This window comes from Pecten maximus, chromosome 15 (genome assembly GCF_902652985.1).
Source record: "Pecten maximus chromosome 15, xPecMax1.1, whole genome shotgun sequence".
Lineage (NCBI taxonomy): Eukaryota > Metazoa > Mollusca > Bivalvia > Pectinida > Pectinidae > Pecten > Pecten maximus.
Genome location: NC_047029.1, coordinates 22306443 through 22333910, shown reverse-complemented (window position 1 = coordinate 22333910; position 27468 = coordinate 22306443). Strand labels below are relative to the sequence as shown.

The 27468-nt window shown below is 34.5% G+C and overlaps 1 protein-coding gene across 1 annotated transcript in view; it reads left to right on the top strand.

The window, feature by feature from the left end:
* Positions 1-4325: 4325 nt before the first annotated feature.
* The window catches only part of LOC117343320 (tip elongation aberrant protein 1-like), a 40046-nt gene continuing 16903 nt past the window's right edge, over positions 4326-27468 (top strand). The window contains exons 1-3 of the mRNA XM_033905662.1: positions 4326-4403; positions 7593-7872; positions 8804-8883. Of these exons, the coding sequence (XP_033761553.1) occupies positions 7686-7872; positions 8804-8883 (267 nt within the window). The 5' untranslated portion in view covers positions 4326-4403; positions 7593-7685. The remainder of the gene's footprint in view (positions 4404-7592; positions 7873-8803; positions 8884-27468) is intronic.

Sequence of the window (27468 nt, the reverse complement as noted above, 5' to 3'; positions counted from 1 at the left end):
GGTAAAAACACATTATGGCAATAATATATTTGTCATTAGGTAAAATCCTTCCCCCTTAAGTATTATATGCATTATATTATTTGACACTTTGGCATTCCATATGTAGATACATGTATAAATATGTTCATGTGTAGTTCTCCGACATAATAGAATAAAAATATATATAGATCTACAAATTATATTGATTTCCGCGAACAATTTGTACAATATTGGCAGTTTCAATTGTTTTTCACATAACTTCCTTTTATAATTTAGATCAATGATTGACGACGTTTACATTGCAAACATTTCCCTTATATAATCTAGCTAGAGACTGTCAGAGACTTGTAGGCCTATATCAGATACACTGTATACAAGTCTCTTAGACTGTACAGTACAGCTTTAATCGTTTGTAAAGGTCGAATTATCTTGCGTTCATATTTTGTATGTGGTGAATAAATAAATGCACGATACTAATTATACGAATAAAGTTGTACTTGTCTTTACCATCATAATCACGAGACCTAATATTACAGCAATCACACTGGGTATTTCGAAATAATACATCAGAGTAACGTCCCTTGCGCAGCACTCTCCAATGTTTGTTTGCTAAAAAGGCGTATTGCTTGGAGAATAAGATGCAGCAGTTGAATCAAACGGAAAATGGTAAGAAATTCTTGTCTGCCAAAGCGATTATCTTGGATTGTATGTTATATCTTGCCTACATTTTATTTTGACACTAGCAATTTACAACGGCTGCTGACAGCACGATAAATGAACATGGATGATAACTGTCGGACTCTACAATGTTGACATTTCGATTTCCTGATCAATGTTGTACAGTTACCATAGAAACATGATAGTTAGACACTGTAACACTAGAGCAGATGACAGATTGATAATATCAATGATAGTTTTAAGGATTATTTTGGTTACTCGTTTTTTAAGTAAACGATTATTTTATTACACATGTTCATGTATTCAATTATACAGTTGTTATACAGGCAGGTTTTGTACACTTTGTAATATTGGGAGCAACCACACCAGACCCTTGAAATCATGACATTATAAAGCTTACTGTTCAAGTGTCTGTGGTTTTAGTAGGTGTTATCGAGTTAACTGCTCTTGAAAACTTAAATTGTTTGCATAACTATTAACAAGACTGCTGTAACAGTATCAGTGTTATTAGCTGTTGTAGCGAAAACGGAGTAACTGCATGTCGAATCAGAGTCCCGTAGCCCTCGGTAGGTGTCTTTGAGGTAGCGTCAGACACTCCCCACAATACCCGAGTTTAGAAAAAAAGTAGAGTGGGCTGTCGAGAAAACACAATTCAACACTAGTACAGTTCCAGGCTATCTGTATTCAGCAACATCAGCATACAAAGGACATCGTTACAGTTCACAGAGTAACTCGCAACACTGCTCTCGCATAAGGAATATCAGTAAAATCCAGCAAAGCAACACCTAGACATGAAAAACTTGAACCCCCCCTCCGCTCTGTCCCCATTTATACAGAAACTTGCAGGAGCACTGGCAGGAGTAAAGGAACACCCTGCTCATTTTACCTAAATATGACAATAATAATATGCATAACACTTAAAAAAACAATTAGCAACAAGTAAATGTTGACCTTGTGTAATATAGATAGGGACATGGCAGGAGCCCCCAGATTGGTGTACCCATCTGCAGTAGATAATGGGATTGAAAGGCGATAAACACCTCTCTAACAGGGGGCAATGAAACTGAAGGAGAGCCATGCAGATGATTAGTGCCAAGGGCATGAAGAATTAATTACTTTATGACTAATTACCATCAGTCAACAGACAGATGCACTATAAAGATACATAGAACAATAATTGTTATGAATGATAAAAAAATACTACACTATCTACTTTAAAAATTATGATGAATTTACGAAAAATGTATTGTACTGACAACTGTACAGAACTTATAAGCTAAGATGCACTCCCAAAGCTACTTCTGCTCTTGGGATAACAGTTTTTCATTGTCAAGTGTAAATGATACTGATGTAAACCATGTATAGATGCAGGCCATCATGTATAAATATCACAAACCTACTATAATTGTATTCATACTTCAATTTAGGTGGTGCTGTGGGAAAGCTATCGCCTTTCACCTACATCTGTAAGTGACCAGGGTTTGATTCCCTGGTCGGGTGTTAAAGACATGGTGACCTGCCCGGCCATGTTGGTATTTGCCTACTAATCGGATAACTCCAGTTTCCTCCCACAGTAGAATCCCTTGTGCCCTTCTATCCAGGCCAAAAAAAAAGATATTAACTTGTTGGGACAGTTTGGTCAGATTAGGCTAACTATCTGACTGTTTCGGAAGCAAGAAAGTCATCTGCCAAATCAATATAACAATCTAGACTAATAGGTAATAGGTAAAGAAAAGAAGTTTTTTCTGGTAGTTGTACTAGACTTCCTGATTCAGAATATATAAATGGACGCCATGTTTGTGTTGATAAGGCCTTTCATATGTTACTAGCTTACTTACCAACCTATTTATTTGCCAAGGCAAGGTTGTAAAGGTATGCATTATATTGACACTTCACTAGGTTATAAATCTGTGTTCTGAGCACTAGAGATACATGCTTAGATAAAGCTGCTGAATTTTTATATGGAGAATATTGCATGCTGTTCAAGCTCAGGTAACTAATATCCCATCACTGAATTGTCATTACGGATTTATCAGAAGCAAGAAATATCTTTAAAAAAGATAAACAGCATAGTTTTAATGCTTGTTGTTATAATGTAAAACTTCTGGTGAAATAAATTAACGAACTAATGCGTTTCAGCAATGATAACAAAATTATATCAGTTTGAAGCATTTTTGGTGATAATATGACTGCATTTGTATCAGGAATATAATTTTATTAATGTGTCATTTGAAAAGATACATACATTTATTCAGCTTGCATTCAATCTTAACTTCGTTTCGTTTTTAACTGCATATCTGCATTTTGTATTTACCGCTACATTGACCAATCACATACTTCATCTTGACCAGTAATGCCACCTGTCGCGTCGTATCCGGGGTCAAAAGAATATTAAACGGCTATGTCGAAAAAATACTGATATTTCTTATTTGCTTTTTATCACACAATAGGAAGAAAATCTGTTACTTAATTATAAGAACATGTATGAAATTTAATTCATTTTTGTCTCACTTGTTTCAAAGTGAGACTTTGGTGTTACTTTTTTGGCTATGACAGCGGTGTCGTCAACATTTCACTTCAATGTTTTGCATTTAGATCCATTGTTCAAAAAGTATAAGTGCCACTTTAACCATGCAATCTTTATATACAGTATAACTTGTCAAACCCAGCCCTAAACTGGATCCCTGTCTTATCGGGCATTATTATTTGGTTCCAGCATTTCTCCTCTTGATTTTTACACACTAATCCTGTACAATGCACAACCTGTGTATTCTGATAACTGGGGTTCAGGGCATCTAGTAGGATTGAAATCATAAGAGTCATGCAGTGACTCTCAGCTCTGGAATCCTGAGAGTCGGATCAAATCCTGAGAGTCAAAATATGAAATTCACAAAAAGAGTCAAAAATCAAATTGTTTCAATTGTTTAAAGTGATGCATACATTGTCAGTTTGTAAATTTAAGAATGACGAATTAACTATTACATTTTAAATCGATTAAAGCCTTTTGGAAATTTGATTTGGTTAGGGTTCATTGAGCCAAATTATACTGTAAGTTGAGAGTTTCTGTGGTAACAGTGGGGTTAATTCATTGAGCCAGATTATACTGTAAGTTGTGAGTTTCTATGATTGGAGTATCAATGTGATTTACTGTAAGTTGTGAGTTTCTGTAGTAGGCGTTCAGAGAGAAAGATTATACTGTAAGTTATGAGTTGAGATAGAGGTTAGGGGTCAGTCAGTCTAATTAAAATCTAGATGGTCATTCTCACTATGTCCATGAACATCTAACAACATCACTTTCAAGATTCTGTAAGTACTAATTTGATTTGTCAATCCAAAAGGTCACCCTGATGTGACCCCTTATGCAATGTCCTTAGATGTTCATGTAACGTATTGAGAATGACTGTCTAGATTTTAGTTACCGGTGGATTGGGGTTCAGTGAGCTAGATTATAACATAAGTTGAGATAGAGGTTATGAGCCAGATTATAAAGGTTTTAAGGGGCTATTTATGGCCACGGGCTTTATACATACAGTACACTAAAAGTGTACGATATAGAGAATTACCCAGTCCCCCACATGAGAGAGTTTTGTCCTGTGTATAATGAACTAAGAGTTAGTTATTTGATGAAAACATACAAGTTATTTGAACATGTTTCCCTCTTGTAGGGGTGGGGTGTTGATAGCGTCTTACTGTGACCTGATCAGGGTACTAGCTGTAATGTGAGCCTTTGATGTTAGCCATTGTGGGTAGGTATATTTAAATAGATTTAAGGACATTACAGTGAACAAATGACTACCATGTAGATCTTATAAAGTCACTTTATTTGGTCAGAAAAATAACCTGTCTCACATAATACCAAGGACATTATGGAATAAACCTAGCCCATAAGTATCTACATTCACTCAAAGTGAAAGATCTTTACCCACATCATGGCCACAAATTTAACCCAAATGGATCAAAATGGCCTTGTGCCAGAAAATCCTACAACCTTGTGTTTGGTTTCATTTTAGTGACCAATTGAGTGAAAACGATGTCACTTTGATCCAGAAATAAAAAGTCCAATGAATGCTGATAAACAGGGCTCATAAAACTAGAGAATGAACCAATTGGAAGCCTAGCCTATAATAGTTTGCTGTCCATTTTTGCCTATTAGACAAGATGATATATATAGAGGTATATATATATGTATATATGTGTGTAGTACTCAGTGATCCTATAGCAATGTTGGAATGATGAAATCTATGACAGTGACGGGAATGATGAAATCTATGGCAGTTATTGAAGAGGTGATATCTATGGCAGTTAAGGGAATGATGAAATCTATGGGAGTGATGCTATCTATGGGAGTGATGATATCTATGGGAGGTGATGAAATCTATGGGAGTTATGAAATCTATGGGAGGTGATGAAATCTATGGGAGTGATGATATCTATGGGAGTGATGATATCTAATGGAGTGATGATATATATGGGAGGTGATGAAATCTATGGGAGTGATGATATCTATGGGAGGTGATGAAATCTATGAGAGTGATGATATCTATGGGAGTGATGATATCTATGGGAGTGATGATATCTGTGGGAGGTGATGAAATCTATGGGAGTGATGATATCTATGGGAGGTGATGAAATCTATGTCAGTTATGGGAGAGGTAATATCAATGGGAGTGATGGGAGTGATGAGATCTATAGCAGTTGAGAGGTGATGAAATCTATTGGAGTGATGGGATTGATGAAATCTATGACAGTGATGAAATCTATGACAGTGATGAAATCTATGGCAGTTGGGAGGTGATAAAATCTATAGCAGTTATGCATGTATGATGTAGGATTAGTGATGAAAAACTATAGTCATGATACATGTAAGATCAAGGATAGAATCTATAGCAGGTTTGAGATAAGTGATGAAATTTATAAAAGGTTTGGGGTCAGTGATGTTGAAATTTATAGGTTTGCAGGGGTCAGTGATGTTGAAATTTATAGGTTTGGGGTCAGTGATGTCGAAATTTATGGAAGGTTTTGGATCAGTTATGAAATTTTGTAACAGTCATGACAGTGATAAAACCTAAATTAGCCAATGGGAATGATGAACCCTTAAGTATGTGGTAGACCTACTGGTACCTGATATTACAGATCTATAGGAGACAGTTGATTTACACATGGATACTGTACTCACTACTGTATTTAACAATTCAGGACTGTGACCTAGCTGCCTGTTGCCTCTAATTAATTAGATTTCAGAAATGCAAAACTGAGAAATTAATTAAAATAATTTATTACCCTGGCATGTTTATACACAGAAAATTGATTAACTTTGGCAGGTATACAGGCATTATCATTCTGATCCAACTTAATGAGCTGGTCATACAGTTATATAGTATGAAATGGATGTAAAATAAATGGGTACTAAAGACTTTAATGAATTTATGGAATAAACAAGTTCTAATAACTGAGAGATAATCTAGTAGTTTAAGAGTATTGATGTTTTGCTTTTAAAATCATATCTCTTCACAATTTGGAACAATTTCAACAAAGTACACGTATTCTTAAAGTAAATCTTGGATGTTTTGTTTTTAAAATTGAATCTGTTTATAATTTGAAACAACTTGGTCCCCCATTACAGATTTTGTATTATTGAGAAACTTTCTGATAAGTACATATATACCTAATTGAGTAATTGTGTTCATAATTCACTTTGGACAAAAATGGCCTCCTTCCAAAATCAATTTTTAGCTCACCGGTTTCGAGTAACAGAGAGCTAATGCTGTCACCCCAGCGTCGGCGTCGGCGTCGGCGTCCCACCCCAAAACTTTTAAGTTTTTGGAGTAAGTTTTTGGAAAGCTTGTAAGTCCAAAAGTATACACCTAAGGCCCTTCTAAGTTGGTTTATACATTCATTAGAGGCCTAGGAGTGATGTTATGGCAAAATTATGCAGAAAAAATTTGTGATTTTTTCGCATTTTGCCATTTTGTGGACTTAACTTTTTTGCCACCAAAACCCACTTTAAAGTTTTTGGGGTCAGATTTTGGAAAGTTTGTAAGTCCAAAAGTATACACCTCATGCCCTTCTAAATTGGTTTATACACTCATTAGAGGTCTAGGAGTGATGTCATGGCAAAATAATGCAGAAAAAAAATTATGATTTTTTCGCATTTTGCCAATTTTTAAACTTTTTTTGCACCAAAACTCACTTTAAAATTTTGGGGGTAAGTCTAAAAGTATATACCTATCACCCTTCTAATTTGGTTTATATATTCATTAGAGATCCAGGAGTGATACTGTGGCAAATCATGCAGAAAAAAATTGGCATTTTGGCATTTTACTATTTAGTGGACTTACTTTTTTTGACACAAAAACTCACTTTAAAGATTTTGGGGGTTAGTTTTGAAAAGCTTGTAAGTCCACACCCTTCTTATTTGGTTTATACATCCATTAGAGGTCTAGGAGTGATATTATGTGACATACAATTTCAAAATGACAATGTCATTTTGAAATTGTATGTCACATAATATCACTCCTATTTTTATATCGAATTTCGTTACGGTCTGTGAGCAGGTCAGTTAACTGACCAATGCCCCACACATATGTCTTTCACCAGCCAGCAAGCGTTACCTGTCATAGGGCTAAGTGAAACTAACAAGATGAATAGGGGCTCCATATGGGGTTATCAAGACATATTCTCCAAAATCGGGAGAATACCCTATGTTTTATCTATACGATCGGGAGACGGGGCAGGGAGTCTGAAATCGGGAAATTCCCTACTAAATCGGGAAAGTTTGCAAGTATGTGACATCCTTATACATGCATAAAAAATGAATGCATAGTGTGATTGCTGCCGCCGGTGAGCTTTCGCAATCATTGATTGCACTTGTTGTTAAAAGTTACTTCATCAGCCGTGATCTGTTAACAATAGATTCTTTAACTTTGATATTTCAGATTTGAATGATTGCCATTAGACTTGCTAACCAGGCACAAGCAGTCAATCAGGTTTGCTGTCCAGGAAAAAGCAGTCAATAATGAAGACAAGTTATGCAGTCCATTAAAGCCGGAGGATTGTCCATGCACTTTCGATGGAGTGCCCTGAAATCTGTTCCTAACAATGCTCTCCCTCGCTCGCGCTGTAAACATGCCTGCTGTCTCCACAATGACAATATCTATGTGGTCGGAGGGAAAGACGGCAATGTCGCTCTCAAGGAAATATGGAAATTTCATATTGGTATGTAACATATATGACTTAAACTTCGGTATTGTTGATATCATCCTCATATAACCACAGAAAATTGCTTGGAGTTGAACAAATCACATGAATGTCCCACCTTTGACATAATGTAAAAATACTAAATATGACACACTCAAATTTTAGCGCAAAACCAAATAAAAATAGATAAACGGAATGATGAATTAGTGCACCAACAAGGAATATAGAAGTCGATGTAGATAAACTACAGTTAGCACAATCATAATTGAGCAGAATGCTTCCAGTGCGAAAAAACACTAAGATAAGATTACCACTAAAATATATATGTTTACAGTACTTGGTACTTCAGGGTCATGTCATTGAAGTTTTGAAGGTCCCCACCCGTAACTGTGAATGAATTGCTGGGCATGAAGTAATAAAAAGTATCACACCACCTTGGTTATCCTCGGAGTCTGGCCTTTCCCCTGCTTAAGACCTTGCTCATGATATAGAGAAACACATTATTCATAGCTACTTGGCTAGGCAATTGTAATGCACTCATGTTACTATGATTGGCTCCTGAAAACAATATCATTTGATTCATAACATGTGAATGGGTCAGATCCCCAACATGTTTCCTTGTAATGTGCTTGCAGGCATGCATTCTCATTCATATATATACTGTAAGGCTACTAGGAGTAGACCATAGTCCAGACATTCCCCTTGAGCAATGGTTTCCAATGATGCTTTAATGAAATGTTTTGTCCAGAAAGATGAAATGATATTTTAGGTTAAACTTTAAGTTTAAGTTAAAGGCACATTTGGCTGCTGGTTTAGGCAGTGGTCAATATGAGACTACCTGAGATATCGGAATGATTGTAATGAATGACAATTTCAAAGTGCCGCTAGGGTAAATAGCACGGATGACTTCTTTCTTCTAAAATAACACCCACACTCATTTCTGTTACAGGAAGTTACAAGTGGGAGAAGCTGACATACCGTGGAGACAGCCTGCCAATTCTGGAGGGCCACACACTGGTGGCACATAAAGTATGTATACCATGTTACCTCCTCTAGTTCTCGAGGGCCACACACTGGTGGCACATAAAGTATATATACCATGTTACCTCCTCTAGTTCTTGAGGGCCACACACTGGTGGCACATAAAGTATGTATATCATGTTACCTCCTCTTGTTCTTGAGGGCCACACACTGGTGGCACATAAAGTATATATATCATGTTACCTCCTCTAGTTCTTGAGGGCCACACACTGGTGGCACATAAAGTATATATATACCATGTTACCTCCTCTAGTTCTTGAGGGCCACACACTGGTGGCACATAAAGTATGTATACCATGTTACCTCCTTTAGTTCTTGAGGGCCACACACTGGTGGCACATAAAGTATGTATACCATGTTACCTCCTTTAGTTCTTGAGGGCCACACACTGGTGGCACATAAAGTATGTACACCATGTTACCTCCTCTTGTTCTTGAGGGCCACACACTGGTGGCACATAAAGTATGTACACCATGTTACCTCCTCTAGTTCTCGAAGGCCACACACTGGTGGCACATAAAGTATGTACACCATGTTACCTCCTCTAGTTCTCGAGGGCCAAACACTGGTGGCACATAAAGTATGTACACCATGTTACCTCCTCTAGTTCTCGAAGGCCACACACTAGTGGCACATAAAGTATATATATCATGTTACCTCCTCTAGTTCTCGAGGGCCACACACTGGTGGCACATAAAGTATATATACCATGTTGCCTCTTGTATATTATCCTTATAGGAGCTGAAGAAACAGTCCAGTAATTTTATGCCTCCCGCAATGTTGCTCCTGTAGTTAGGGGCAATACTTTTCCTGTATCTTTGGTCGTACGTTTTTGCTTCACCTTTTCGTTTATTTCTGTGCTGTAATGTGTCTGCTAGGTGAATTTACCTTGAAATTGATGTGCACTTTCCACTGTACAGTATCATAACTGCTGTGACCTAAGTGACCTACAACTTCCTATAAGCTAACTTCACATGGTTAGACTTTGTATATATACCACTCCATCAAATAGATAGGGGTACATTATAAAGTGTACACAAAATAAATTGTCCCTATGCAAATCTATTTCTTTAGAGCCATATACAATGTATAAATATGTATGCCTAAAACAGTTACATTGTCAACATTTTTAACATCTCAAGATTTTTAGTACAAAAAAATATGAGCTGCCCTTTTTTTCCACAGTTCGTTAAAAAATTTGTATTTTTGACATTAAAAATACTTGTAAAAAGTAGAGATTTCATGAAAAAATTCTCATTGTTGACATTTCATAGCCTATTCCACTAGAATTGCATTTTTTTTTTTAAATCCCATCTGACATTTACGTTAATTAAGGACCTTCTTTAAAAGTACTTCACTGTGGAAAACTGGAAAAGACCCAATGACCTGTATGTACACACATTTAAGTTACACACATACCAGGTTTGTTGAACACTACAGGTACTTGTCTGTAAATTGCTGACTATCTGAAGTTTGATCTGGTGATTATTTGGTTTGAAGGTCAGGGTACTGAAGTGTGATATTACTGCAGAGTTGACTGTGTTGGTGTGGACTTAATTAGGCAGAGTCTAGAGTGTACCACAGTCTATTGTCCACAGCTTAACTGTATACTCCCAATGGTTATAAGCACCACAGATTACCAACATATACCCTTAATACAATGAGGTCAGCTTGTCAATATTGAATTTATTTATGCTCCATTGTTTGCTGTTTGTTGTTAGAGACCAGGTAAACATGGTGCTGTATATATATATAAAGCTGCTCTTTCAGGTATCGGAATAAGTCAGCAAGCACCATAATCAAACCTGGCGATCTAATTCTACATACATTGTAGCTATAACTCAGCTCAGCAGTATAGTTTTAATGAAAATTATCGAAGAATGATTTTCTCTTCGAATATTTTTTCAATTTCTTTATTGACCGTAGGCCTTGTGGCCCATGAGTATATAATTCAAATACACAATACATGAAAATGACAATGAAACAGCAATGAAATACATTATGGAGAACGGGTTACATATGTAAAGATCAAATCTTATTTGCTTCGAATATGAATTTGCCCAGGTTACATAATTCTTTGGTATTATTGACACTTAATAACTGTATCAATTTAAACATTGATGGCTTTTGCCAGTAGTACTTTTTAATTAAACAAATTCTTAAGTTGTTGTACATATTACACATTAATAAAAACTGAAATTCATCTTCAACTTCAGTAGTTGAATTACAGACTAAACAAAATCTCCTATTTCTTTCAATATTTTTATAACGACCCGATTCAATTGCTAAAGAATGTGCAGACAAACGAAATTTGGATAGGCATATTCTATGCTTCTTAGGCATATACTTGGTTAGGTAAAATTGTAAGGAAAAATTCTGAACAATATGCTTATATAAGTAACATTTCGGTGAAGTTACTAACAAACTTCTCAAATATTGCTGTGCTTGATCAAAAATTCTTTGACGAATAATTGGTAACATAGTATTTGAATTGTATGATGACTAACATTGCCACACCTCACCAAAACCTAAAGAACATAATAGCTCTTTAACATAACGTACCCAGTTGAAAACTAAACTGGTGTTTTTATTTAATAAAAACTTATATGCAGAATTTAAAATACAATTTTTGGTGTCAAGTAATTTGAACCAGTATTTAATTATCCTAAATTTTCTTGTGTATTCCAATGGGAGGCATCCAAGTTCCCAGTACACCATCGCACTATTTGTAGAATTTTTCACTTTAAGTAACCGTTTGCAAAACATTAAATGTAAATTCTCGATGTCGGTTCCTTTGCTGAATATAATATATAATTATCTCATATCACAAGTATGACATCATCAGATATTGGTATATACTGTCTGTCATATTAAACTGAACACCATTCACTGTTTTAATTATTTGATTTGACCAAAAAAAAAGGAACACTCTAGAGAAGTGTTGCATCAAAAAGGCGTGGGAATCATTCAATTGTATCATCTTTCATTACAAGACAGCACCATTTTGAGTGAGCTGCTCAGTGCCATTTTGGTGTTTTCTGTTGTTAACTTAAAAGTTTTGCTTACAAACGACTACCAGTACATATCCACTCATTTATTCAACCTTCACTAATTCATACCAGAACATATCCGCTTATTCAACCCTTTTCTTATTCATACCACTAGAATATATCCGCTTATTCAACATTCACTAATTCATACCAGAATATCTTCATACCATGGCCAGTATCCATTTGTTCAACCTTGCTAATTGGTAGCAGTATATTCATACCAGTATATATACAAGGTACTTCAATTCTACCTTTGTTTCATTTAGGCATTAACTAAAATATCGGGAGGATTTCAATGCATTGAAAGAATACACTGTTCTGATTGGTCAAAGCCAAAAGCTATAACATCAATAGAAGCAGTCATTTTTGTGTTGATATGAGTATTTTTTCTTATATTTTCATTTTTCATTGGTAAAAATTAAAATGTAATAAAAGATGTTTTTGGAAGTTTTTCAGAAAACAAACTCAGTTTTGGTTACGACATGTTTATTCAATTTACAAAAAAAAAAAATAGTTTTGCATAAAAACTTTACAATTAAAAAATTAACTCAATAGTCCACACTGTATGAATTTAACTATATAAATGTTGAAATTAATTGCTCTAATTTTCTCCATCCACACATTTGTATACCTTATAAATACTTATTTCAGCACATCCAAATTTTAGCATAGTGTCAAATTTAAACAGATTCAACACACCCAAACCCATTGGTATGGTGGCATATTTCTGCCATCGAGTTGCCGCCTTACGACTAAAAAATTTTTCGACATATTTCTGAGAAGGTGTCGACATCATCAAAAGATATGCTGACATAAACCGAAAAATATGTCGCCTTAATAGTTTACTTACTGAGATAATATTGCCGTGGTAATTATCTAGGAAGTCGATGGCATAAATATGCCACCGTACGATATAAAGCTGAGTTTCCGCCTTCCTAGACAATTATCACGGTGTTATTATCTTGGTAATTAAGCTAATAAGTCGACATATTTTTCGAATTAGGTAGACATATTTGTTTATGATGTTGAGTCGATCTTCTCAGAAATATGTCAACATATTTAAGTCGTAAATCGGCAACTCGATGGTAGAAATATGCCACCATACATTGGTACAGAAATAGTATGGATTAAATATAGGTCTAATCATAATCTAGTCAAATGCTTCCTCCACGAAAAGTGTGAAAAGAAGATTACCTTTATTGTACGTTTACAGTGACCAGCCATGCACCAGCCATACACCAGCAATCCCTGTTTGAGACGGAATCTCATTATATTTACCCATATTTTTTAAACAAATTTTGTTCAAAACCTTTTTATCACTCATATTTTTTAAGTTCCAATTAGTCCACCAGGAAGAGCAATCGTGTAAATTTAAGATATCATTTAGTTGTCAAAAAGGAGGTCATTATACCAGTAAATGTGTCGATAATTTGAAAGCTCATAATATTTCCCAAAGGAAAATTCCTTAATGATGACAAGCATTGCTGTTGTGGCTAAATTGTGGAAATGCATTTCTATAAATTACTGTATTAGCCCTAATAAGCTTTTCATTTATAAATTTACAAAAATACAAAACAGATGTGCTTAACAAATCATGCAAAATCTGTGTGGGAAAAAATTACATCTTTTTTTTCCCATTAAAATATGTACTGATGCAGTGGTTCCCAGATATGAAGTCCTTAATCAATCATATACATGTACCATATCTATTTCCTTGCCTGTTAAAGCCTTGGAATGCAGTGGCATTTATGCCTTGAAAGTCCTTAAATTCAGGTCCTAGGTGTTGAAATAAACTAAGATAAACAATAACAGAACTTTAATTTCACAAAAACGATTTTGTTTTGTTGGAGTTGGTTTGTGCAACCAATTTAATGTACGTGTTACAACATACAGGACACAAGACTGTAAGGATGTGATCATATTTGTCAAAATTTCACCAAAAATTGCATGATCAAATTGATTCAATGCCTTTGATGTAGTCTTGGAGAAGTCCTTAAATTTAATGACAGATAGTCCTGGAAATGTCTTTGAATTTGATAATACAAGTTCTGTATGAATGTTGAGCTACCTGTATGTAGCAAATTCAATCCAGAGTCTTCAGTTAAGATATTAAAGATTATATGGGCAAATCAACGAGTAGGAAGCTTTCATATGATTCAGTTAGTGCGCACATCCCTTTTCCAGAAAAAAAGATGGGTGTGTGCTTATAGTAGCAGGTATGCTTATTAGGTCAAATACGGTTTATGGAACAAGACCTTGAAGTAAACATAGAAAAAAGGGGGCCGCGGTGGCCGAGTGGTTAAGGTGTCCCGACACTTCATCACTAGCCCTTCACCACTGGGTTGCGAGTTCGAAACCTACGTGGGGCAGTTGCCAGGTACTGACCGTAGGCTGGTGGTTTTTCTCAGGGTACTCCGGCTTTCCTCCACCTCCAAAACCTTGCACGTCCTTAAATGACCCTGGCTGTTAATAGGACGTTAATAATAATAAAAAAAAACCATAGAAAAAAGTCAAAGGTATTTATATATATATGGGGCAAAGAAGTAATTCAAACAGTGTGGACAATGAGGCTTGTTAAATTTTCGAGGCAATCCGCCCCTTTATCAAAACACAAAAAATACAAATACAATCACATAATATACATATATAAGAAGTACTGGAAATACAATAAAATACAATAAGAATAATGTTTTAGTTACAGTGTTATCTGGATTATACTGTTTATATTACTTCTTTGACCCATATATATATATATACATTGTATATATATATATATATATACTGTAGGTAGTTAAAGCATTTGTGCACGAACCTGTACCCTGGACTAATTTGACAGGAGATGATAATACCAGTTTGTAACTTACAGACCACAGGTAGTTTATCTATGGATTTTAGGTCACCTTTTACTCATACAATACATAATGTCCTGACATTTATTATAATGTGAATGCCTTGTAAGCAGGATTTACTCATTGTGTGATATCACTCATGTACATAAGTATACCGGTAGATGACCAGCGCACTTATAATGGGAACCGACTCAAACCCAGATAAGAGCAGTTTTCCTAGGAGGATGAGGCCGCAGGTTATAAGGTTAAAAAACAAAGTTTATCAATACAATAATGACAATATTATGTTACTTGATACCTAGAAAATGGTGTAAAATAGTCTGATCAACTAATTAATAGATGACAGGTATGGGAAAATGTTTAAAAAAAATAAACTGAAATATTTTTGGTTTTTAAACAAATTTTCACTACCATTTATACACTACATTTTGACATATAAAATGGCGCAATTTTGCTAAAAGCACATAAAAATGTAGGAGGGGCACTTATTGGAGCTTCTGTGCTTATATTAAGGTGAATAAGGTAGGAATGAAATCTCAATTAATGACTTATAAGTTTTTGACTCTATATATAACTTTTAATTGTAAATTTGACATAGTTGTATGTCATTCCATCAGGATGATAATGTACCGCCATTGTCTTCAATTTATCCCCACAAATACATTGTGTTTGGTTAGTTACATACATTATATTATAACAATGTTATATAAAGTAAACTGAAAAATAGATATGGTACATTGTATATGATTAAGTTTTGATGTTTTTGGAAGTTTCTCTCTGCAATGTGGCAGAATAGGAGTGGTCGGAGCTTTTTTTTTAATCCAGGTTTATTATACCATGCTTGAAAAAAATTCATTTAGGATAAATTCTGTTCATTTAGGATAAATTCTGTTCATTTAAGATAAATTCTGTTCATTTAGGATTAATTCTGTTAAAATTCTGTTCATTTTGGATCAATTCTGTTCATTTTGGATCAATTCTGAAGGATATTTGTCATGCCCTTGTTCTATGTAAGTACCCCACTACCCCAGTATTGACTTTATCTATAGATACAATGTGTACATGTCCAGTATATTTAATACCACTAGGTACACAACGTATACCCCTCCGTTAAGTCATGTTGAAAGTCCTGACCCGATCATATCAGCTTTCCACAAAACTGAACACAACATGTGTCGTTGAAAAATTACTCCAAAAGTAAAATAGCAGAATATGTGTCTTCCAATTGAAATAATGATTTCTAAATAATTTACCAAATTTGTGGAAATGACAAAAAGGTCAAGTTTTAAAACAAAAATGATTCTGAAAAAGTGGTGATCTCAAGTTGACCTATTTGAAGACCGGCATTTCAGAGTTACATGTTCTTTACTTTGACAGTCTTAAATGTTTGCATATTGAAATATTGGGTCAATATCTGTAGGGCAGTTTCATGTTTGCCCGTATGGGTTGGCTTACTAAAAGCTGTTTACATGGATCCTTAGGCATGTGTTCATAAAGTTGAGTACAGCTATTCAGAATGAAAGGATCAAAATGAATTTAGTTTTTTAAAGTGGTCAATATTTACTAATTAGCAAAATATCAAATGATTTAGTGGTTTGTAGATTCAATAAAAAATCTATAAACTGATTAATTTTAAGAAGAATTTGTAAGATGTAACAGTTTCATGACATAGATTATATATATATTTTTACAGTATTTCATCATTTGATAGTTGAAGTATTGTTCCCATTTTAGTACATATATTTTAAGGGAATCGCTATCTTCATTCCATACAGGGTAATTAGAAGAATTCTATATTTATTGAAATCTTAAGCTAAGCTAAGTCTCCTGATTTAATTATAGGGTGGTCGGATGGCTCAGTATAACACACTGGCCTTTCAGCAATTAAAGGCAGCCAGGTTCACTTCCCCAATCTGACGTGAAAAGGCATGGGGGTTACCTGTCAAATCTCCGAATTCTCTGGTTTCCTGCCATGTATCTTAACTCCTGGCACGCTTGACATCCTAGCTAATAATAGTAAATGATATTACTTGTCTTGTAAAATTTTGTTGTAAAATAAATCAAGTTTACATTAAAACCTCCTGATTTTGGTGGAATGTAGATTTTTGGCCCACCAATTTCAGATGGTTGGCTATTTAAATCCCATCATGCCCATGATTTATCGTCTGTCCGTGGTTTAATTGTCGTCCATCCATAAACAATCATTGTTATTGTTATTTCTTGAAAGGTACTGGAAGGATATTTCTCAAACTGAATCACAAGTATGTTCTCTTTGGGCCCTGATTGTGCCCATTCAACAGGCAGCCATCTTTGTTTATAATGAATGGTTTCAGTTAGTAATATTATTTCTTGAGAAGTACTGCATGGATATCTCTCGCACTTCAAATTAAGGCCATAATCACTGCAATATCCATCCCATATTTAACATAATATAAGCACCAAATCAACACATTATGTTTGTTTTGTCAGTCATGCATTAGTTGCCATCACTTAAGAAACCTAAACACTAAATAATAGAATCATCGTCTTAAATAGGTGAGTTGGAAAGCCTGACTCATTGACAAAGTTACTGTTACTGTGAACAGAATTGTTTTTTATCATCAAAAAAGTACATGTATACATTTCAGTATACCGATCAAGTTCCTGTTGTTTTCACCAAAAGGTTAAGGTCACTTAGATTACATAGAACAAATCTGTTTAAGACATTATGAATAGTATTTTCTGACATGAAATCCCTGGGCATCAGGATGATTATGGAATTATATACTAGTAGCCCAATCATTTTAACAGCCAAGTGGATTAAGGTATTCTGAACTTCTCTCACCTATTTTAGTTTTAGAATGGATGTTTTCTATTGAATTGTGTATTATACCCAGAGTTTATGCTTATTGAGCCATTGTTTGATTCCACTTTGTCCAGATATATAAAGAGACAGCATGTAGCGTATGAATTGTCAGAATACCTATTGTAATATTTGTGTGGTGTCCTATTAAGGTATTGGCAGTATTTGTTTGGAGAGAATACCTGTGCATTGACAAGGCCAGTCTACCTGGTTGGATGACATCCTTTTGTCTCCGTCACCTAGCAATCAATAAACATAGGTAAACAGTATATTATAAATATGGAACTATTGTCATGTTCTCTTGTTAATGGGACTAGATAAGTGACTGAATTCCATTGAGGATTGAAATGCAGCATTTCTAACATTATATACATCACGGTTCTGTCCAAATTCTGTGATGCGGAGTAGCATATTTGGGTGTGGGAACTTTCAATATAATTATTTACCATTAAAGACACCTTTCTTTTACATGTATTTATTTTAATTCAAAACAGCACAGAAAAAAATCATTTACTAAATAATTGAACAGCTATTATTTGCGGGGACATTATATCTGAATTCTTAAATTTCCCTGTTTCTTTGGCAATTTCTGTTGAAATATCAATTGACTCCCCTTCACAGTTATTTATAATTAGTTCCTATGTTTTATACAGTATAAATGCTAGTGCCAGAGACCTGAACATTTTTCCATTGTAAAACATTTACATTCACAGGCAGTTTTCAGTATGACTATCAGAAGTTTGCCTCAAGTTTATAGAAATTTAAAACAAATCATGCTTAATACTTATAAAAAGCATTAGAATAAATGTATGTTGTTTTGTTTGAGATTTTATTTGCATAGAAAAGCATTAATCTTTATTTGTCATCTCTAACATACCCTGAGACAACAGTAACATAGGATATAATTTGGACAAAACGGGTACATTAACTGATGTTTCTTCCCACAGGGGTTTGACACACTTCTATGACCCAGAATAAAATATTTAACCGCAGACTCTCCAACCACAAAATCATTTTATAATGTGATTTTGGGGTCAGACCCTGGGGTTAAATATTCTGTTCTGGGTCATAGGATGTGTCAAGCTCCTGTGCTTTCCTCCTTAATAATAATACTTGAAACATCCTTCAATGTAAATCCATTGTCACATTAACTTGTGGATACTGACAACAACCAACATCCTAACACTTGAAAATTGTTCACCTTTATAATCAACTTTCCATTATGATCTTATCACTATAATTCTGAAGTCTGGACATTTAGAAGTCAGTTATTTGTGGTTTTTAAACGAACATTAATGTTCGGTTATTGCAATCAAGAACTGGACTGAGAAATATGACCATATTTGGTAACCACATTCACCAATACGCCATCTACTGTCTGTTTCAATGAAATACTCGTATGGCTGCCCCCATTGCCTTACGCTTCAAATAATTTACCTGCAAAAACATCTTCGTTTTATATAGTAGTTTTACCGAAAATGTTGAAATATATTCAGTAGATGTTTTCAAGATGCATATATATACGATTTGAGAAATGCATAACGCTAGCGAAATGTTAAGACTAAATGAACCTGAACTTTGCGAATAACTCCAGGTCAATATATTTATGTAAACAACTATTGCGCAGGAGCATTCGTCTCCGGATGTTTAGAAAGTTTTGCTCTTCCGTGTTCATTCCAAAACGGCTGACATTATAGCATAGGTCTGCAAATATGTCCGCGATTTACTTAAATGTGTAATATGTATATGTATATTCTAGAATGTTACATCATTATCAACTAGGTGTGTATTTCTATAATTTACGAGACGATACATTGTATCATACTATACATGTAGGTTACTGTACGTGTTAACGGTGTTTGCGAGAAAGAACTGTACATATGTATAGACTTACATTTAGGTGGCATTTGTGGTCAGGGTGACTGGTCATAGCGTTAACGTTGTCATCGATTTCCATATACCAATTTCGTTTGACGAAAATGACCAATAAATCAAATGCAAATGATAATATTTTGTTATGTGCACGGGATTGCTTGTTGTAGGCGATACTTGGAACGTATTTACTGTTGTAAGGGAGGTAACTGCAAGATTACGGAAATCAAAAGTTAAACCAATTTGATTGGTCGATTCTTCCATGACTTTGGCATGGGGTTTACAATCGAAGTGACAGATAACTACGGCAATATTCAGATGATATCAACAATAACATTTTTGGATATGTGTGGTTGGCAGTTGTTGTCATGTTTAAAATGAACAATTATATAGCTTGTTTTTATTTCGGCAAAGACGAGAATATTTACTGAAACGGACCATACGTGAAGCAGACTTGGAAATACCGAAACGAAGAAAAATGGGGCTTAATTATAATATAAATTGGCATTATTTTCAGAGGATTGACCAAAATATATGTTCTTCAATGCCTAATTGTATCCTATATAAAATATTAGAGGTTTATTTGACCGAATTTTAAATTAATTATGCATTTGCGAATCGCGGCCCGATTGTCGTTAGAGTTGAATTACCAAAATGGCCGATAGTGGACCCAAAATCGATATTTTTACGAGAATTTTTTTTTCATTTACATTATTGTACCTGGAAGTATTTTGAAATAATTTGCAAAATACCGAATTCACAACCAAATTTTCGATTGTGACGAACTACTGAGACGGTGTTAAGATCAGCTGTTACATGGCTACGTTTACTATGCACGTCTACTAGGTAATTTTTTTTAAAGACGGAAACCGGATTATCTAAAAACAAATGCAAAAATACTTGTGATATTCACTTAATTTGATATTCAGCCGTTAATTGTTATCTGTAGTTTTATAACTTCTGATATATTGTGATTGATACTCTATATAATATTGCTGTGGAACTTGTGTTATTTTTCAAACAAATTCATTTTAATAATTTGTTAATTTAGAATTTTCATCAAGTCATGATCAAGACTTGAAATTCTCACTACACCATACTTCAAACACGGAGTAATCAATGAATTGATAAACTGAAAATTGAAGTCAAGAAAATGAGTTAATATTTACCTTAAATATTTTTTCAATATACAACAAATGTTCAGATGACTATTTGTGCCATGCTGTTACAAGATTTCAGTTACAATTCTAAAATTGAATTAGTATGTAAATATATGTTATCCTGTCAATATCCACAAAGCGAGTGTAGTCTACTGTACTCAAAGTCATGCCAGTAGATAGCGGTACATATACTTACTGCTTACATCTAGTGCTTACTTGTGTGAACTATAAATCAATAACAAAATGGTTCATATATTTCTATATATGACTTCACAAATTATGTGGTGTCTGAAGATCTGAATGAAGTTAATAAACAAATGTATTAAATTATTTTTATGAAATATTCAAGTCACAGATCATTCTCTTTTAAAAATATTGATTTCAGGTCCATTTTGGTAATTCAACTATGACGGCAATCAGGCCTCGAATGGCGAATGATTACAAAAATTTTAAATACGTCTCGGTCAAATAAACCCCTAATATTTTACATATGATTAATGTTGACATTGGAGAACATATAATAGTGTCCATTCTCCAATATAAGCACTGGTAGAAAGTACAGAATAGAGCTTCATAAATATATTCTCAAAATTACTAATTACCGCGGTAAATATAACATTTTACCTAAACCTCCCATGACTGATGGTGAACTTAAACTTGCAAATCTCTTGTGTCATTCCAATTTTGATATGTGTAAATATATACACGTACGGTATATATATATAGATATAGATATGGAATGATTCACAAATTTGCATACAGTTATGGAATCTTATAACACCCCGAAAAATGTTCTCTCCACATAAAGGATGTGATTTGTGCAATTACATTGCTGAACTGTGTGGTTCACTATGATTGGATGATCAACATTGGAAAGGGACAATAAATAGGGAATGTGTCATCCCATCGAATGGACTGTAACCTTTATCAGCTTTGAAGTTGAAAATGAAGCTTGATGTTTTCTTTTCCTGTTTGCTGAATTATTTGATGAAGATAGTCTTTATATGGTTGTTATTATTTATCACATTGTGTACAATACTGTAATGATACCAGAAGTATATCTTCTCATATAAAGATTTAATAACATCAAATGATTCCTGAACAAAAGGAGTCAAGTTTTTTTGTTTTGAAGTATCATACATGCTTGAGTACAGTTTCAATAGGATACATTCCTAATCCGGGCCTTGATTAGCAGCTCTGGTTTTGGTTTTCAGTAGTTCTTTATGTGTGTTTCATCATATTAAGTTGAAATATGCTAAACTAACGATGGAACTAGCCTAAATTTAGTGCATATTAGAATTTGGCATCAATAAGGTCACAGAGTCCTGGCTGTATTATAACTGATGATGCCTTCCCGAAAGAAAGAAGACATATTTTATTTTCATCCATCCAAGATAGATCAACAAACTTCCAATTTTAATTAGGACCTTACAGAAACATGCATGTGTTAAATCATATCAGAACAGCTACAAACTTTTCAAATTATTTGCAATTAATTCCTAAACCAATATCAGTAAATTTATCAACTTTAAACTTAGAAGATTACTGATTTTGCATTAAACAATAATGTTCGTTTACAGTACTTCCAGTACTTTGATTTTTTAAGTTTTAATGACATTTATTTACAAATATGAGATTGTTCAGGGAAGAATTAAAGATCATGTAACTAAAATCTTCATTTGATTTATTAAAATGATGATTGTAGGTTGGCTAAATAGGTTGGCTAAATCAAATACACTATAATTAACCAGGTCACTATAATTAACCAGTAACCTTTGAATTTTGACTTTAGAACACTACATTTGACACTTTTTAGCAAAACCCAATATACAGTATACTAGCTCAGCTGATACATTATAAAAATAAAAGAATTCATTAAACAAAATACACTTGAACAAAGTTTTGTAATTCTATCAAAACTGAATTTTCAGGAAGAAAATTTAAATCTGGAATATTAATAAATGGTAAATATAATTTTTTTTTCCTGATATTGGTATATTGTTTTTATTTCTACACTCACAGATTAAGTTCTGTGTTTCGTAGCTGGGGGCTGTGATATAGGACTTATAATATTGTAAATATTTTATATTGTGGTGGAGAAGGGCAGTAATGAAATAGTCCAGGGTATTTATTACTCATCAATATAAATAACTAATGCAGGAGGGTGGCCTATCAGTTTGTGTTACAATTAATTTACAATGAGCTGTCGAATGTCGTTAATGGACAAGATCTGGATTCTGATAGTATTCTATACAATACATGTCAATAGAATTAAGTACCTTGGCTAACAGTTTAAAGAATCGAAGTGGCCAATTTAAGTTTCTGTCCAGTGTATGGCTTAGAATTACATAGCAACATTGATTCATCTAGTAAATGAATTAAAGACATGATATATTATGATATAACAATTGTATATAATCTGTATGGCCATTGAACATAGATAGAATGTTTTACAATCAAATTAAATGCCTTACAGTATAAAGAATCTATGTGGCCAATTCAAGTTTATGTCCAATGTATATATAATTTACATGTAGATGTTATGGTTTAGAACTACATAGCAACATTGGTTCATTAGTAAACCGACACTTATCAAAACATTCTTTATGAAGTCACAGGGTCATGGTATAGTGTAAAAATTGTATAATCTCATTGACCTGATTGAACATTGTTATATACATCGTACTAAGTCTATATACCATTATGGTTTATTTCAGTTGATCTTGATGTCTTAGAATTAATATTTACATTATTGTGCTGTGTTTATATAATTGCCCCAGGGGATGAGGCTGTTAAAGGGTGTATATGTTCTTGTGGAACTTGTTTTCATCACTACTACAGCAAATTCATTTCATAATGGATTTGATTGAAGTTCAATCAAAGATCAAACGTGATAATGCTTCAAACTGATTCATGTTTCAATGATAACCCAGAGCGAACATCAATGTTGATATTCATAGCAAACATCATACTCATTATACTGTAATGAAGGGCCAGGTGATTTGCGGTGACTATATGTATCTGAATTAGTCACAGCAGTCAGCTGTGCCAGGAGATGCCATGTTGATAATCCTGGTATGGCCATATTTTCCCTGTTATACAGTGATCAAGTATAGAAATACTGTGTCAGACCCAAGTTCTTATAGAATAGAGGTCTAGACCCCCGTACTTACAGAGAAGGGGTCTATATTAGACCCCAGTACTTATAGAGGAGGGGTCTGTGTCAGACCCAAGTACTTATAGAGGAGGGGTCTGTGTCAGACCCCCGTACTTACAGAGGAGGGGTGTGTGTCAGACCCCAGTACTTATAGAGGAGGGGTCTGTGTCAGACCCCAGTACTTATAGAGGAGGGTCTGTGTCAGACCCCAGTACTTATAGAGGAGGGGTCTGTGTCAGACCCCAGTACTTATAGAGGAGGGGTCTGTGTCAGACCCCAGTACTTATAGAGGAGGGGTCTGTGTTAGACCCCAGTACTTATAGAGGAGGTGTCTGTATCAGACCCCAGTACTTATAGAGGAGGTGTCTGTGTCAGACCCCAGTACTTATAGAGGTCTGTGTCAGACCCCAGTACTTATAGAGGAGGGGTCTGTGTCAGACGCCAGTACTTATAGAGGAGGGGTCTGTGTCAGACCCCAGTACTTATAGAGGAGGGGTCTGTGTCAGACCCCAGTACTTATAGAGGAGGGTGTGTGTCAGACCCCAGTACTTATAAAATATAGGAGGGGTCTGTGTCAGACCCCAGTACTTATAGAGGAGGGGTCTGTGTCAGACCCCAGTATTTATAGAATACATAAAAATACACATGTATTTGAATTTGAGGAAATAAAGCATTTAGTTAGTATGGAATGTTTCAGTGTTCGTCAGCAGTATTTATCTGTGTACTTCTCATATGCCAATTGAAACATGAAAGGTCATTCTAAGAAATTAACATTTACAGTTATTTATTTGTAAGTTGTTGAATAGAAATTAAATGAACTGCTTAGATGTTTCAATTGTACTCAATAAACATTAACGAGCACAGCATGTGACAAGGGAGATAACTCCCTGAAAATATGGAGGATCTAAGGTTTTATGATCAGTTTTGAAAATGGTTAATGGCTACTTATCCAAGGGCCAATGCAGACTGTATACAGATCATTAACTTACAAATTAATGCAAGCAGACTATAAGAATGCCATATGAAGGATATAAGTATCAATATACATATATAAATTATATTAATAATGGTGAATTCAAAGTGATAAATTTGTTATTTATCCACAAAAAAGAAACAAGATAATGTTTTTTCATTACATAATGACTAAAAAAAAATAGTTACATTAAATGGATGAAATGATGATTCCTGAACTTCACCAATCTTAAGTATAAAAAAATAAATAAATAAAAGTATTCTTTATTATTAAATTTAACTGCTCTAACAATTTATTGTTTGATTTAGCATTTCTCAATGAATTTGCTTCAATTTCTACTTTAACTGATCATCAGAAAATCAAAAACAGTACCATGCATCTAGATGTACATTTAAAAATGTATAGTTCTTTATTCTGTTTAACTAACTAAACAATTTTGGGGTTCTATATGATGAAAATCAATGCCCAGAAGTCAATATTTTATATCGATAATATATAAGTCATCACTCTAAGTCTCCTACTTTAAACAATCTCTTGGAGGGAGATCTCCCACTTTGAACAATCTCTTGGAGGGAGATCTCCCACTTTGAACAATCTCTTGGAGGGAGATCTCCCACTTTAAACAATCTCTTGGAGGGAGATTTCCTACTTTAAACAATCTCTTGGAGGGAGATCTATCAATTTGAACAATCTCTTGGAGGGAGATCTCCCACTTTAAACAATCTCTTGGGGGGAGATCTCCCACTTTTGTACTCTAAAGGTTGGCAAACCAGTGTAAGGAATTTCAATGTTCAAACACTTAGCACTATTAACAATAATTAACCGTTTTTGTTTACTGATCACTGTATATTACTGTGTGTTACAGAGTCTGTTTACTGATCACTGTATATTACTGTGTGTTACATAGTCTGTTTACTGATCGCTGTATATTACTGTGTGTTACATAGTCTGTTTACTGATCGCTGTATATTACTGTGTTACAGAGTCTGTTTACTGATCGCTGTATATTACTGTGTGTTACAGAGTCTGTTTACTGATCACTGTATATTACTGTGTGTTACAGAGTCTGTTTACTGATTGCTGTATATTACTGTGTGTTACAGAGTCTGTTTACTGATCACTGTATATTACTGTGTGTTACAGAGTCTGTTTACTGATCGCTGTATATTACTGTGTGTTACAGAGTCTGTTTACTGATCACTGTATATTACTGTGTGTTACAGAGTCTGTTTACTGATCACTGTATATTACTGTGTGTTACAGAGTCTGTTTACTGATCCCTGTATATTACTGTGTTACAGAGTCTGTTTACTGATCACTGTATATTACTGTGTGTTACAGAGTCTGTTTACTGATCACTGTATATTACTGTGTGTTACAGAGTCTGTTTACTGATCACTGTATATTACTGTGTTACAGAGTCTGTTTACTGATCACTGTATATTACTGTGTTACAGAGTCTGTTTACTGATCGCTGTATATTACTGTGTGTTACAGAGTCTGTTTGCTGATCACTGTATATTACTGTGTGTTACAGAGTCTGTTTACTGATCGCTGTATGTTACTGTGTTACAGAGTCTGTTTACTGATCGCTGTATATTACTGTGTTACAGAGTCTGTTTACTGATCCCTGTATATTACTGTGTTACAGAGTCTGTTTACTGATCGCTGTTTATTACTGTGTGTTACAGAGTCTGTTTACTGATTGCTGAATATTACTGTGTGTTACAGAGTCTGTTTACTGATCGCTGTATATTACTGTGTGTTACAGAGTCTGTTTACTGATCGCTGTATGTTACTGTGTGTTACAGAGTCTGTTTACTGATCGCTGTATATTACTGTGTGTTACAGAGTCTGTTTACTGATCACTGTATATTACTGTGTGTTACAGAGTCTGTTTACTGATCACTGTATATTACTGTGTGTTACAGAGTCTGTTTACTGATCACTGTATATTACTGTGTGTTACAGAGTCTGTTTACTGATCGCTGTATAGTGTATATTACTGTGTGTTACAGAGTCTGTTTACTGATCACTGTATATTACTGTGTGTTACAGAGTCTGTTTACTGATCACTGTATATTACTGTGTGTTACAGAGTCTGTTTACTGATCGCTGTATATTACTGTGTGTTACAGAGTCTGTTTACTGATCGCTGTATATTACTGTGTGTTACAGAGTCTGTTTACTGATCGCTGTATATTACTGTGTGTTACAGAGTCTGTTTACTGATCACTGTATATTACTGTGTGTTACAGAGACTGTTTACTGATCACTGTATATTACTGTGTGTTACAGAGACTGTTTACTGATCACTGTATATTACTGTGTGTTACAGAGACTGTTTACTGATCGCTGTATAGTGTATATTACTGTGTGTTACAGAGACTGTTTACTGATCACTGTATATTACTGTGTGTTACAGAGACTGTTTACTGATCACTGTATATTACTGTGTGTTACAGAGACTGTTTACTGATCACTGTATATTACTGTGTGTTACAGAGTCTGTTTACTGATCGCTGTATAGTGTATATTACTGTGTGTTACAGAGACTGTTTACTGATCACTTTATATTACTGTGTGTTACAGAGACTGTTTACTGATCACTGTATATTACTGTGTGTTACAGAGACTGTTTACTGATCACTGTATATTACTGTGTGTTAC